This window comes from Anolis carolinensis, chromosome 5 (assembly GCF_035594765.1).
Source record: "Anolis carolinensis isolate JA03-04 chromosome 5, rAnoCar3.1.pri, whole genome shotgun sequence".
In the NCBI taxonomy this organism is placed as follows: Eukaryota; Metazoa; Chordata; class Lepidosauria; order Squamata; family Dactyloidae; genus Anolis; species Anolis carolinensis.
This window is the reverse complement of record NC_085845.1, coordinates 79538116-79550612: the sequence shown is the minus strand read 5'-3', so window position 1 is coordinate 79550612 and position 12497 is coordinate 79538116. Positions and strand designations below refer to the sequence as shown.

The window sequence follows — 12497 nt, the reverse complement described above, 5'->3', positions numbered from 1 at the left end:
CAACAATTACGGTTCTCAAATTCTATAGCCTGTCTTACAAGTAAATATTTATGCTGTGCAGCTCTGGTATTATTACAATAAATTTTATTCCAAAACAAAAATATTTTATCAAAGATATATTCCTCAAATTTTCCATCTGAGTTTTACAAGTCAAAACTGAAATGAATGTATTCAATTGTATATAATATTCACTTTAATAGTGCTTAATATTTATAAATTGTTCAATTTAGAAAAAGATTAAAACATTTATTCTGATATATGTACCATTATTACCTCAATAATGTAAAGGACAATATTCTTGTAGAAGCAGTATAAGATGCATTTAGCAATTCTGCTGTAGTTCCAGGCACCATGGACCAAAAGTAAATTCTTCAAATACTTGAACTACAAATGATAAAGGGGAAAAAACTCAGACAGAGGTACATAATACTTAGTTGTTTACCACTTAAAATGCATTTTAAAGTAATGTTTATCAGTGTAAGAGTTTACCTGAGCTATTGAATAATCTGAAGAATTAGCAGCTTGTAGCCCTTCATTTCCACTTATACCAACACCAACATGTGCTGTTTGTATCATACTGACATCATTTGCTCCATCACCAATGGCCAATGTTACTACTTTTACTTGCTTTTTAACCATTTCTACAACTTCAGACTTCTGAAGAGGTGAAACCCTATAAAAATGAGAGGGGTGGAGGACATTTTGAGAAAAACATTATTGTGTATGTGCATGTGTATGCATTCGCAGAAGTAAAACAAGAATTCAAAACTGCCATTTTGGCTTTTCTTATGACCATATACTTCTGAATTCTTAATATATACAAAAAATATTTGGGGGCTTCTTCTAAAAGATGCAGTGAAACAATCAAGAACATACAGTAAGGTGCTGGATGTGCAGAAGAAGAAAAATCAAAATCATGTGACTTTTAACCTTCATGCTAGTTTCAGAGGCAAGAATAATTGTTATGTGTATCCAGTCTGTTCTCTGTTTCATTTTATAGCTTCCTCTAAACTTAAATGGGGTCATGAGAAAGACAAAGTAGAAAAAGACAAGGAAAGGAAGTAATCAAAAAATTTTCTCACCCCTATGCAATAACTGTTACTGCCAAGTGTCCTGGTGGGGGTGGATTGCCCCTTAACATGTCCAAGAATGTACATAGTGAATACCTACATAATGTTGTCTGGATGGTGCAGAGGAGCAATGAACAGGCACGTGGGAAGTACCGAAACACTTTATTACTTTGTAAATACTATTACTCTACCATCCCAGAATTCTTCTTGTCCCAAAACAACTTTTGATGAATGAAATCAGCCTATCTCATAAGGTCAAATGAAAGTGGATGGTTCTGCCTAGCCTACTGCCTCATAAATTTCTTCCAAGGACATAGTAAATGAAAATGCTATTGAAGCAACTGCTAATCTTGTTGCATTATGTCAAAATTAGATGAGGCTAGGAACATTAATAGCAGCATAAACTTGTTTCTGTCTATAGAAATATAACCCAGTGGCAAATGACACCCCCTTTCATCAAACTGGGGCTTGTCAGAGAAGCGGAGAAGACCAAATCTCACTTCTCCCCACTCCCTTCTTTTTCAGTCAGAGAAGCACACTTCCTGAGTCTCTCTCACACACAAATATATGGAAATGTAAGTGGAAAAAAGTCTTACAGTTAAAGGGGCATTTATTTCATTAACCTTGCCTTCAGCCACTTCTTGTAACTTTCAGTTTCAGACTCAAGTAATTGTTGGCAGAGGAAAGTCAGTGTACAGAACTGTAGTCTGATCCATACTGAATTGATGCCAAGGAAAGAAGGTAGAAGGATGCGAGCATAGAGTTCTGTACTTATGATTAAAGAAATGCCTCTTAAAACACAGGGCAGTTTTCATTTATATTTCCATATGTCTGGCCATCAATGTGTGTGAGAGGGAGGGGGGAGACTAGAATTACACAGCTGGCTGCAGAAAGTGCTTATCTTAAAAAGAGAAAAGATTTTAATCAGGGAGGGGAAAAGTGAAGATAAGCTCCAGGGAAATGCCCAAATAACATTAAAGTAGGAAAAGAAGCATGCATGTGTCTCGGAGGTGGTACAGAGTCAGCAACCCCAGTTCTGTGCATGATGATTTAGAAAAAATTAACGCTGCAATTCTGGAATGATTCCAAAGGAATTAAAGGAAGGAGATTGCACTGTAGAGCATTTTAAAGAACAAGTTTTCAGCAGAAAGAGTGTGGTGTAATAAACTCCTCAATAATACCTGTGAAATGTTTTGCTCCTTTTTGCACATCGTACTTCTATACACGTAAATACATATTAGCCCAATTCAGATTTTTTTTTTCAAAAGCTGGTTAGATAAATCCATGACCATGTTAACCCCTCCACTGCTACTCTGATCATACAAGGAATGATTTATAGAGGGGAATTTCCTCCATCTGAGGAGGGGTCTCCACACCAACTGAAAAGCAGAATTTTAAACTGAGCTGCTTTTTTATTCTTCATGTGAGGTAAATGATGGAGAGGATATTGTAAAGTACTACCTTCTTCACATATTTATTTAGCCTACTCTTGAGAATGCTTTTGGGAGAGAAAGATTTCACAAGATTGTATGAACATATTGGACTGATGGAAACATTTTACCTGCAACAAATAACAGCTTTACATGACAGAGCCAAGTCCAGAAAATATTGTCTTACACCAAATGTCAAGGCATATTTCAATGTTTTACCATCAATGATAAGAGCAAAATCATTTTCCTTTTTCAAAGCATCACCGAGAGTGCTGCAGTGATGGCTTAACGTCTCTCTTGTTGCCTGTAAAATACAACCACCAAAAATACACTTTATTTTATTATTTTGAATCATTTTACATACATATAATAGCTATTTAAACATTTTCAATGTCTCTTCAATGCATAGCTATCAACTTAAAACAACTGCCCAAGTTTTGCACTTCACAATTGAAGACAGGTTTTGATGGGTGTAGTGGTGGTATGTGTGCATGGCTGTATGTGTCTGTGGGCATATAAAACACTGTTCAGAGATGCCTTGATGTTGCCACCATGTTCTATCAGTGTATTTCATCTTCAATTGATCTGGATTCCATTATTGCTAATATCCACTGTTCAATACGGAGAGGGCCAAATTCCTATAAAATTTACATCCATTTGTTTTCTCTGTTCCAAGACTCCAAACAATTTCCCTTCCTTTATAAACTTATACGATTTCACTGCAAAGGTTTCCAGAGCAAGGAATTAATTGATTAAAGCTGCTGAGAATCCCATATTTGGAAAAAAGGTGAGATACAAAAAGAAAAAAGGCAGGCATGCCACTAATAAGAATGCCATTTTATGGCCTACAGAAGACTGCAAATTCTGAAAATGTCATTTCTGATTCAATTTACATCTCACCTTTCTTATGAGATGGATTGTTTGTTCTACCCTTATACCAGCTATTCAAAGTGTTAATGTACAGTGCTAATTCATGTGTATGTCTGTATGTGTGAGGAGGGTATAAAATATTGTTCAGAGATACCAAGATATTGCTATTTCACAATCAATTTCCAGGAAATGCCAATTTGATAATAATATGACACAAGTATGGTATCAGTTCGTGAAACATTTAGAAGAAAAAACGTCTATCCACTGTCACCTGTCACCAATGGCCAGCCATCAGCACTGCCTTATATTTTTATTTAGTTGCCCAATAACAATACTAATAATATTAGGAAAATTGACTGCACTGCAACGATACCATAATACAATCAATTAAATGTACAATCAATCATTATATATTATACAATTGATTGAATTAATAAAACACTCATTAAAATATGCATTTTTAAGTACTTTACTGTTTGGGACTACATGGTGTTCATATATGACAAACGTAAATTCTTATGGCCAAAGGTTGACCACATAATATTCTGGAATTTATAATGATGAGCATTTTTCAAACATTATCCTTGATTGTATTGTCTGATTGTTCTTTGTATCATGGAATGTTGCCTGTGGTGGAGAAGGGTGGATAGGCGATAATGTACTATTATAAGAATCTAAAGTAACAGAAAATGTCAAACCTTCTGGAAGTTCTAATATGTTAATTCTACCTTTAGTAACTATTAATGCTAGAAAACAATAAAGTCATAGATCCTTTCCAAAAATCCCACTGAACCCAATATTATTATACAGAAGTTTACACATTTGAAATGCTTCACATATACCTCAATAATCTTTATAACCACCATGAAAACTAGGATAATTATTTCCCTATATGCTGGATTCGGGAAGGAAGATGAATCTAAGAATGGAATCACTTCCCTAAGACTACCTAAGATAAGATTTTAATGGTGTCATCTAGCATTATTAGGCATACTGCTACTTTAATTTGCTACACTAATTCAGCTATAAAGTTGTTGTTTTTCAAAAAAAGCACATTTAATTATCTACTGTTACTGTTCTTTATATCAATTAAGTTCTATAACTCAATATTGCCCTCTGGTGGTTTCACAATTCACACACAATTGAAAATAAATTCTGTTATATATGCTGTTTTAAAAGTTTGGAATTCTACTTACAATACACTGTTATATTCCAATATACTGTTTTATGTGCATTTTGAGGACAATCCTCACCTGCACTGGACATACTCTCAGATTATAGGTAACTAACCCACCATCAGCAAGATGTTAAATTTTATCTGTAGCAATGGAAAACATGGCAGGGACAGGTTGCTTAACTGTAATTAGCTATTTGAGTGGTCATCTGTGAGTTCACAAAAATATGTTGTCAGTACAGTAGATCTTTTGGAAACTTCTAGAGCTCATATATTAGCATTTTAGCAGTAGCCCTGCACACTCCCCTTTCAGTGACCTGAGGCTCATTGTAAATTATAAGAAATCTCATCCGGAACCATCTCAACACATAAAGTTCATTGACACTCTGTTGGACTCTTGAACCCAACAAAGTGCCTTTTCCCCAGACAATTAGTACAATGTTCTGCACAAAGCCATCTTTTATCATCCTAGGGTTCATGGATTCCACTACATTGGTCACACCATTCGCCAGGCTTCAAATGAGGCCTTTCTAGTCCTGGTTCCTATCCTTTGATTCATTGACAGATTCTCCTCACAAAAAACTGACCATTCTGCAAACCATACATTTCTCCCTGTGTTGGTGGACAGATTTGAAACATGCAAGTGAGCATGCTGTTTCTCCTTCCACTATCTACGATGCATCTCTCAATGGGTGGTGAACACATTTTGCAATATTTATGCCACACATGCCATCAAAGTGCCACTGCACCAGTGAGAGCCTTCCCACTTCAATTGCCAGCATGATGAGAGGTGACAATCAGTCACACTGCCAGTTTACGGATCTCTGCTTGAAGCAGCACAGTAATCTTGTCTTCTTCCTCAGAGAGCTGATTATAGTAAGGGATCATCTTCTCCCAATAAGAGTTGATAATAAGTCTCCATGCAGACTGCATAATGAAAAATTGTGTACATCGGGCAGTTTAGGAATAAAATTATCTTCCTATAGCACCCAGCTTCTTACTTTTCTTGTCAGTAGGTGTGGAATGGACTTTTGGGAGGTCTTGGATTGGGCTGTATCCACTATGAGTTTCTTTGGGGAGATAAAGCAGGGTATAAATAAATATAATAATACTAATACTAGTAATAATAATAAGATTGAGTTAGGTTTAAGGTGTTGGACTAAACATTTAGCTACTGTATCCTTGATCTTGTGTAATGCCTTTTTTCTTGGATGTGGAAGGAATCGATGATGCTATTGCCCAAGATTTGCATATATCCTGTATAAAGTAAGATAACATAGAAACAGAAGCTGGAACAGGCACTTGCACATGAAACCAATGAAAGACAGAATCATCAATTTGCGCTTCTGACTGTTTAACCTAAAAATCAAGCATCTTAGGCATCCAGGCCATGTGGTCAACAAATGACCAAATATCATCAGTAGGCAAAGCAGGTTCAGTCTCACCCAAGAGAGTGGGTGGAAAGCGTCAAGTCGGCATGACAGAAGATATCAAATCTGAGTCGGAATCCAAATTGGAATCGGATAAAGTGGAGACTGTAATCCAAGCAATATACAATGGAGAAAAAGTTGAGTGCCACCGACAAATACATCACTGTTTTCGGGATGGGGGACATACGTGTTTGGCTTCAGTTAATTCTGAATGCCCTGGCTGAGAGGGCTTGCCTGCTGTGGAACCACAGGCCCCATCTCAAATTGAATATTCTGTACAGATCGTCCATGTCAAGAAGGATGGTGTCAATACTTGTGTCGATGTGTAATTCCTTGAAGGTACAGTACTGATGGGAATATCTTCAGGAGAGGGCCTTCCCTCAGTATCGCCTCCATCTCAAGCTCGGTTGGTGGGAATGAGAGAAGGCCTTTTTCTGTGGCTGCCCCTCAGCTCTGGAACTCCCTGCTCAGGGAAGCCAGAATGGCCCCCTTCCTGCTGTCCTTCCAGTGGCAGGCCAAAATATTTTTATTCAGGCAGGCTTTTAAAGATGAAGTATTTAAGATCAATTCAGGAGGTGCTGTGCCTTTTTATTATTATCTTGAATTGGTTTTAATGGTTTTAATGCCTCCAGAGACTTGCCCAGGTTGGTCAGGGCATGGAACCACAAAGCCTCTTAGGATTCAATGGGCACTCCAGACTGAGACAAAGATTGACACTCCTACCATTGGTTCAACAAGAATAATGTCAGCCTCTACCAAGGACCATTTAACAGCAACACAGGCCAATGAAACTGATGTTGATACCAAAGCAACGCTATCGGAACAAGAGACACTGGAAGAGGCCATAATGGTTGATACCATAACGGTCAAGTCAGTCCCAGTAGCCTGTAACTGCTCTAAAAGCATTCTCTTATAGGAGAGGTTTCAGCCAAAGGCCTATTACAATAGGCTTGGAGGTTAAAGGCTCTACAATAGAAGCAAGCACTAAGTATGTGCCTTTCTCCCAAACATAGAAGATACATGGAATGGCTACCCCTTTCAGAGATCTTTGCTCCACAAGACATAGACGTTTTGAAGTAAACCACTGAAGCCATAAACCACGAAAGGCAGGTCCAGCCCAAACTGACTTAATAGAATCACAATCCAAGCTGATCAAAGTCTTGTTGGAATCAAAACAAACAAAAACAAAAAACATTCCTAACTATTAGCTACACTTTAAAAAATGAAGGGGCACTACTGCTCTCTTGCCACACCTTACATAGCAATAAAAATGGAACCCACAGAAAGTATGAAATTCATCATTTTTTCCCAGAAATGTATGCATCACAAACAAAACCGTACAGATATCAATAGAAGTGTTAGATTATACTTACATCAAGAGACCCTTCATTTATGACAAGTAGCCCCATGTTTTTTCTCAAGAGTTTACATGAGTGTCCTAGTAGAAGAAAGATATTATTTAAAAATTCTTCAATATCTGAAAAGAGTGGGCTAGTATCAAGGTGCCAAGTATATATATACAGTAGAGTCTCACTTATCCAACATAAATGGGCCGGCAGAATGTTGGATAAGCGAATATGTTGGATAATGAGGGATTAAGGAAAAGCCTATTAAACATCAAATTAGGTAAACATTATACAAATTAAGCACCAAAACATCATGTTATACAACAAATTTGACAGAAAAAGTAGTTCAATATGCAGTAATGCTATGTAGTAATTACTGTATTTACGAATTTAGCACCAAAATATCATGATGTATTGAAAACATTGACTACAAAAATGCCTTGGATAATCCAGAACATTGGATAAGCGAGTGTTGGATAAGTGAGACTCTACTGTAATATCAAGGTAGGTAGGTAGGTAGGGGGATATATATATATATATATATATATATATATATATATAGAGAGAGAGAGAGAGAGAGAGAGAGAGAGTATATACAGTAGTTCAAAATAAGAGGGTAAAATGTAGTTCTGATATTCTCTCAACTACCATGCAAATGAGCCCTAAGCTCCCACTGACTCAATACCAAATGTGCCACCGTACAGAAGTTTCAACCTTATGCGCTAATTCAGTAATACAAACTATTCAGGAACTGAAGAATGTATGGCTTTAGAATAAAAATAAAACAATAAGTCTTTTTCTTTCTTATCTGTAAATGCAAATTTTTCTGAGGTAACAGGGTTGGCAATTGTTACATATGGAAAAATGCAAGTTGAGTTGTTTTGCTTACAAAAAGAACAAGAGATGCCTCCTTATTTGTGAACTCAAGGTTTGTGAACACAATAGGCAACTCTCTGCTTCACCCCCTAAAATGGGTAGGTAGGTTGAATGCTGCTCAGATTTATCAGGAGATATTCATACTACAATCTCATTGTAATACTCCGTCAAAAAATAAGATGTTTTAAAGCATAAAAATGGTTTGAATAATTCTTTCAAGATTACTGGATTTATTTATAACACATCTCAGTTTGTCTCTTAGCCAAAGGTTCCTATGGAAAAAAGGAGACCTGGAGCAGTCATACCACTCCGGTATATCTCTACCAATTTTGAGGGGGACCAAATTGCCTGGTAACAGGAATAAATATTTTCATTTCACATGTGGATTTTGTAAATTGCAAATAGTTTCAGCTGCAAGGAGTTAATAACACTCCATTTAATTATTAGAATTACATTATACATTTAATTATTGGAATTGCAATTGATGTAGAAGGTATATTTAACTCATTCTGACCTTGCTATAGTTTTGAAGAAAATCTACTTTCTGAAACTGTCAATAGGGAGGTTTCACCTCAAAGCAAATACAGTGTTCCCTCACTACTTCGTGGTTCACTTTTAATGGATTTGCTGTTTCGCGGTTTTTCAATAAACTCTAAAATCATAAAAAATTACAATTTACAGCCTAAGGAAGAAAGGAAGGAAGGTAAAGCCAAAGGGAGAGAAAAGGAGACCAAGCGGCAACAAGAGGAGAAGGTGATTAAATCAACACACAATTGGTTGATAAAGACTTAAAATAGTGTATAACTAATAAAATAATGTATAAATATTAAAATAAATATAGTGTCCCTACTTCGTGGATTTTCACTTATTGCGTGTGGTCCTGAAACCTAACCCCAGCGATAAGTGAGGGAACACTGTATCACCATCAGAAGAGGGAATAAATAGACAAGAAATCCATCCTTTACACTTGTTGCAAATATAAGCCTTCCCCATAGCTCATAGTATATTTTCCCCCCAAATTTTCATGTTAAAAGCAAAAACATACATGGTCTGTCCTTGCTGGGCACAATGTTAAAGTTAGAAACTTAGAATGAGGAAACCAATGAAAAAGTCACCATGAAGTGAAGGTTTTTACCAAAGTGTCTTCCTCCTATGGAGAATTTTTTCTTTGTCTTCAAAATCTTTTACTATATAGTAAGGCAGGGACAATGTTAGAGTTGCCAACTGAAATACAGGACAAGGTCTTGTACCTTTAATTTTAGTGTAAAAGGAACATTTCAGGAGATCTTGGTTGCATGAGAAGAATCAACTGCTGAAATTCAGGCTATACAATCATTGAAGCTATATAATTCTTGCTATAGCACATTGTGGGTGAGTGTACTGTCCCACACTGTGACATCTTAGTCTGTAGCCAAAATGAGCTACCTTGGAAGAATATTGATCTAAATTAGAAAAAAAAATCACCTAAATTATTGTATATGCTCATGTATAAGTCAACCTCATGCATATGTCAGTGTCAGAGTAATTTACGCAGCGCAGCAGTAGTTGGATGGAGTCAGAGGAACGCAGCATGAAAAGACATCAGAGACGATGGTAAAGCTATATACAAGTTTTACTGAAAGCAGTAATAAAGACAAACAGACTTGAAGACAATGGACACAGGACTTGACTTCTCAGCAGACAGCAGAACAGAACTGAACTGATGCAATCAGTAATGCACACACACTTGTGTCTGGACACTCCCTAGCTCCAGCCACACATCAAGGTCAATACAGCTTCTCAGCAATTAACTCTTTCCAGACTATAGCACACTCTGGATGATGCAATCAGTATGCAATTCATGCAAGACACAAATTTCATTTAAACACTACCAATACACAAATCCCACATTAACAGTCAGCACCAGGTTTGGGGGCAAAATTATGGATTTTGATATGACCCAAGGATAAGTTGAGGGTCCTTTTGAGGAGAGGGGAAAGCACTAATGCTGTCTCACCTAGCCACCACTGCCATTTCCCCACCCAGGCATTCAAGAAGGCCATAAGTGTTGCTATGGTTGAAAGAGCTGAGGGGGTCAGTTCTTCATTTGGGTTTTCCCAGGATGAACTAAGCTCTAGCTTTTCATCATCTACTCAGAGAAGAGAATAGTTCCTTTTTTGATAAGTGTTATGGCAGAGTACTTATATTGACTCATGGATAAGTTAACTCAGGGTTCTGAGGTTGATTTTTTTAACTAAAACTTTTAGACTTAGATATCAGTATATTGGGTAAGCCTACATCTCTTTTTTATTTTTTTAAACTGTGGATAGAGTTAAAATAAAAATGTTACAAACAGACTTATGCCTAACACATTACCTATATTAATAGCAGTCTCTTGCTTATCTCCAGTAAGGATCCAAATTTTGATATCTGCTTTCATAAGAGTTTCTATAGTTTCAGGCACTTGGTCTTGCAGTTTATCTTCTATGGCTGTAGCTCCAAGTAACTGAAGATTCTTTAGAAAGAGAACAGATAATTACTTTTTAAAAATGTAGTATTAACAAAAAGCACATTTCAAAACAGTAATGATACATAAAAGCAGGGATTGGAGCAGATAATTTTAAACCAAGGATGAGAACTTCAAAATCTGGAGCTGAACCAACTCTGGATGGGTTCTCCAAATGACCACATACAGTACGTGCGACCCATGTCAGAGTACTTTGGTGATTTTCCACGTTCATATAGGCTTTTCCTAATCTATTATGTTGAAATGCTTCTACTAATACTTAATTACTATGGAAAGAATTGTAAGTTAAATATGCTCGTTGACATGGGCCCTTGGTATCTGCTGAGATTTGGTTCCAGGGCAGCCCATGGATATCAAAATCTGTGAGTGCTCAAGTCTCATTATACGCAATGGCATAATAAAATGGCAAAATCAAAACTTGCATTTTGGATTTTTCTATTTTTTTATTATTTTGAACCCATGGATGATTGATTCCATGGATATAGAACATGAGGATATAGACAGCCAACAATGTTTTAGCTCCATTTTTTTAAGCTTTGGCTTTCAAGCACTCCCTTGAAATTGAATTCCACAGTTTTACTGAAAATTACATTGTATGAATTTCAGTGACAGTTGTTTTTATCTAGATAGGAACTCCATAAGACCTTAAAGTGTAAAGTTATGTAATCAAATATCAAAGTCAGAAACATATATATATCACAATATTTCTGACTTCTACCAGTATGTACAGAGGTGAAAGCTTGATAGTAAAGAAAGCAGAGAAGAAAACAAATTAATTGGAAATGAGTTGTTGAAGGCCTTCCAGCCTTCCTATCCCTTCTATAAGTAGTCATGAATCTTTAAAAAATTCATGCTCCATCCTTCTTCTTGGATAATCTTGGTGTTTCACCAGCAGTGATAGTTTTGAGCAAATGGGTAAGGAATCAGGGATCACCTAGGTAAGTAATGGTGAACCTATGGCACCCAGTCTCTAAAAGTTTTGCCATCACTGACGTAGGTTATGAAATTCTTTATTCTTGGGTACATCTACATTGACCACTTATCTCGATAAGCTGGCAAATCAGCTCCATGGCAGCTAAATGATGCATGGAGCTGATCCAAGTTCATAAGGGACAAACCTTCTTAATATGGCCTTGGACCATTAATCAAAGTTGTAGGTTGCTTCAAATTCTCCAAGTCTTAAGTTACTTGGATAATGGCACTAACTCCAACCAAGTGTATTAAAACTGTGATGAAAAATATTATTGCTAATGGTAACTCCGGTTTTGATCTTTTGACTCTGTCTTTCCTTAACAACTTTAGTACATGCAGAATCCAAATCCAAAGGAATTTTTGTGTATTTTGTGTATCATTGGAATGTTTAAAGTTTTTGTCAAATATGTTGTGTTGTTGTTTCGGGTTTGTCCCTGTTGTGAGATGCCCCGAGTCCCTTCGGGGAGATGGGGCGGGATATAAAAATAAAGTTTATTATTATTATTATTATTATTATTATTATTATTATTATTAAGGCGTCCATGACATAGAAAATGAAACAACAGCACCTCCCCATGGCCGAGTCAAGCACAGCTGGATGCCTAAGATGAAAAAAGGGAAGGCTTGCCTCTATTTATGTATTGTTTGTCTTTGTTCATTGTATAATGATTTTGAATGTTTGCCATATATGTACCTGTAATCTGCTCAAAGTCCCATTGTGGAGAGAGAGCAGAATATAAAATATATCATCGTCGTCGTCGTTGTCATCATCATCATCATCATCATCATCATCATCATCATCATCATCATCATCATCAAATTC

At 36.5% G+C, this 12497-nt stretch overlaps 1 protein-coding gene across 3 annotated transcripts in view; it reads right to left on the bottom strand.

The window, feature by feature from the left end:
• atp8a1 (ATPase phospholipid transporting 8A1) overlaps positions 1-12497 on the bottom strand; it is a 116681-nt gene that overhangs the window by 26962 nt on the left and 77222 nt on the right. For all 3 annotated transcript variants that reach the window (XM_008111650.3, XM_062981640.1, XM_062981639.1), the window contains 5 exons: positions 10552-10690; positions 7348-7412; positions 2632-2804; positions 490-673; positions 274-384 (listed from right to left, as the gene is read on the bottom strand). In XM_008111650.3, coding sequence (XP_008109857.1) covers positions 274-384; positions 490-673; positions 2632-2804; positions 7348-7412; positions 10552-10690 — 672 coding nt within the window. The remainder of the gene's footprint in view (positions 1-273; positions 385-489; positions 674-2631; positions 2805-7347; positions 7413-10551; positions 10691-12497) is intronic.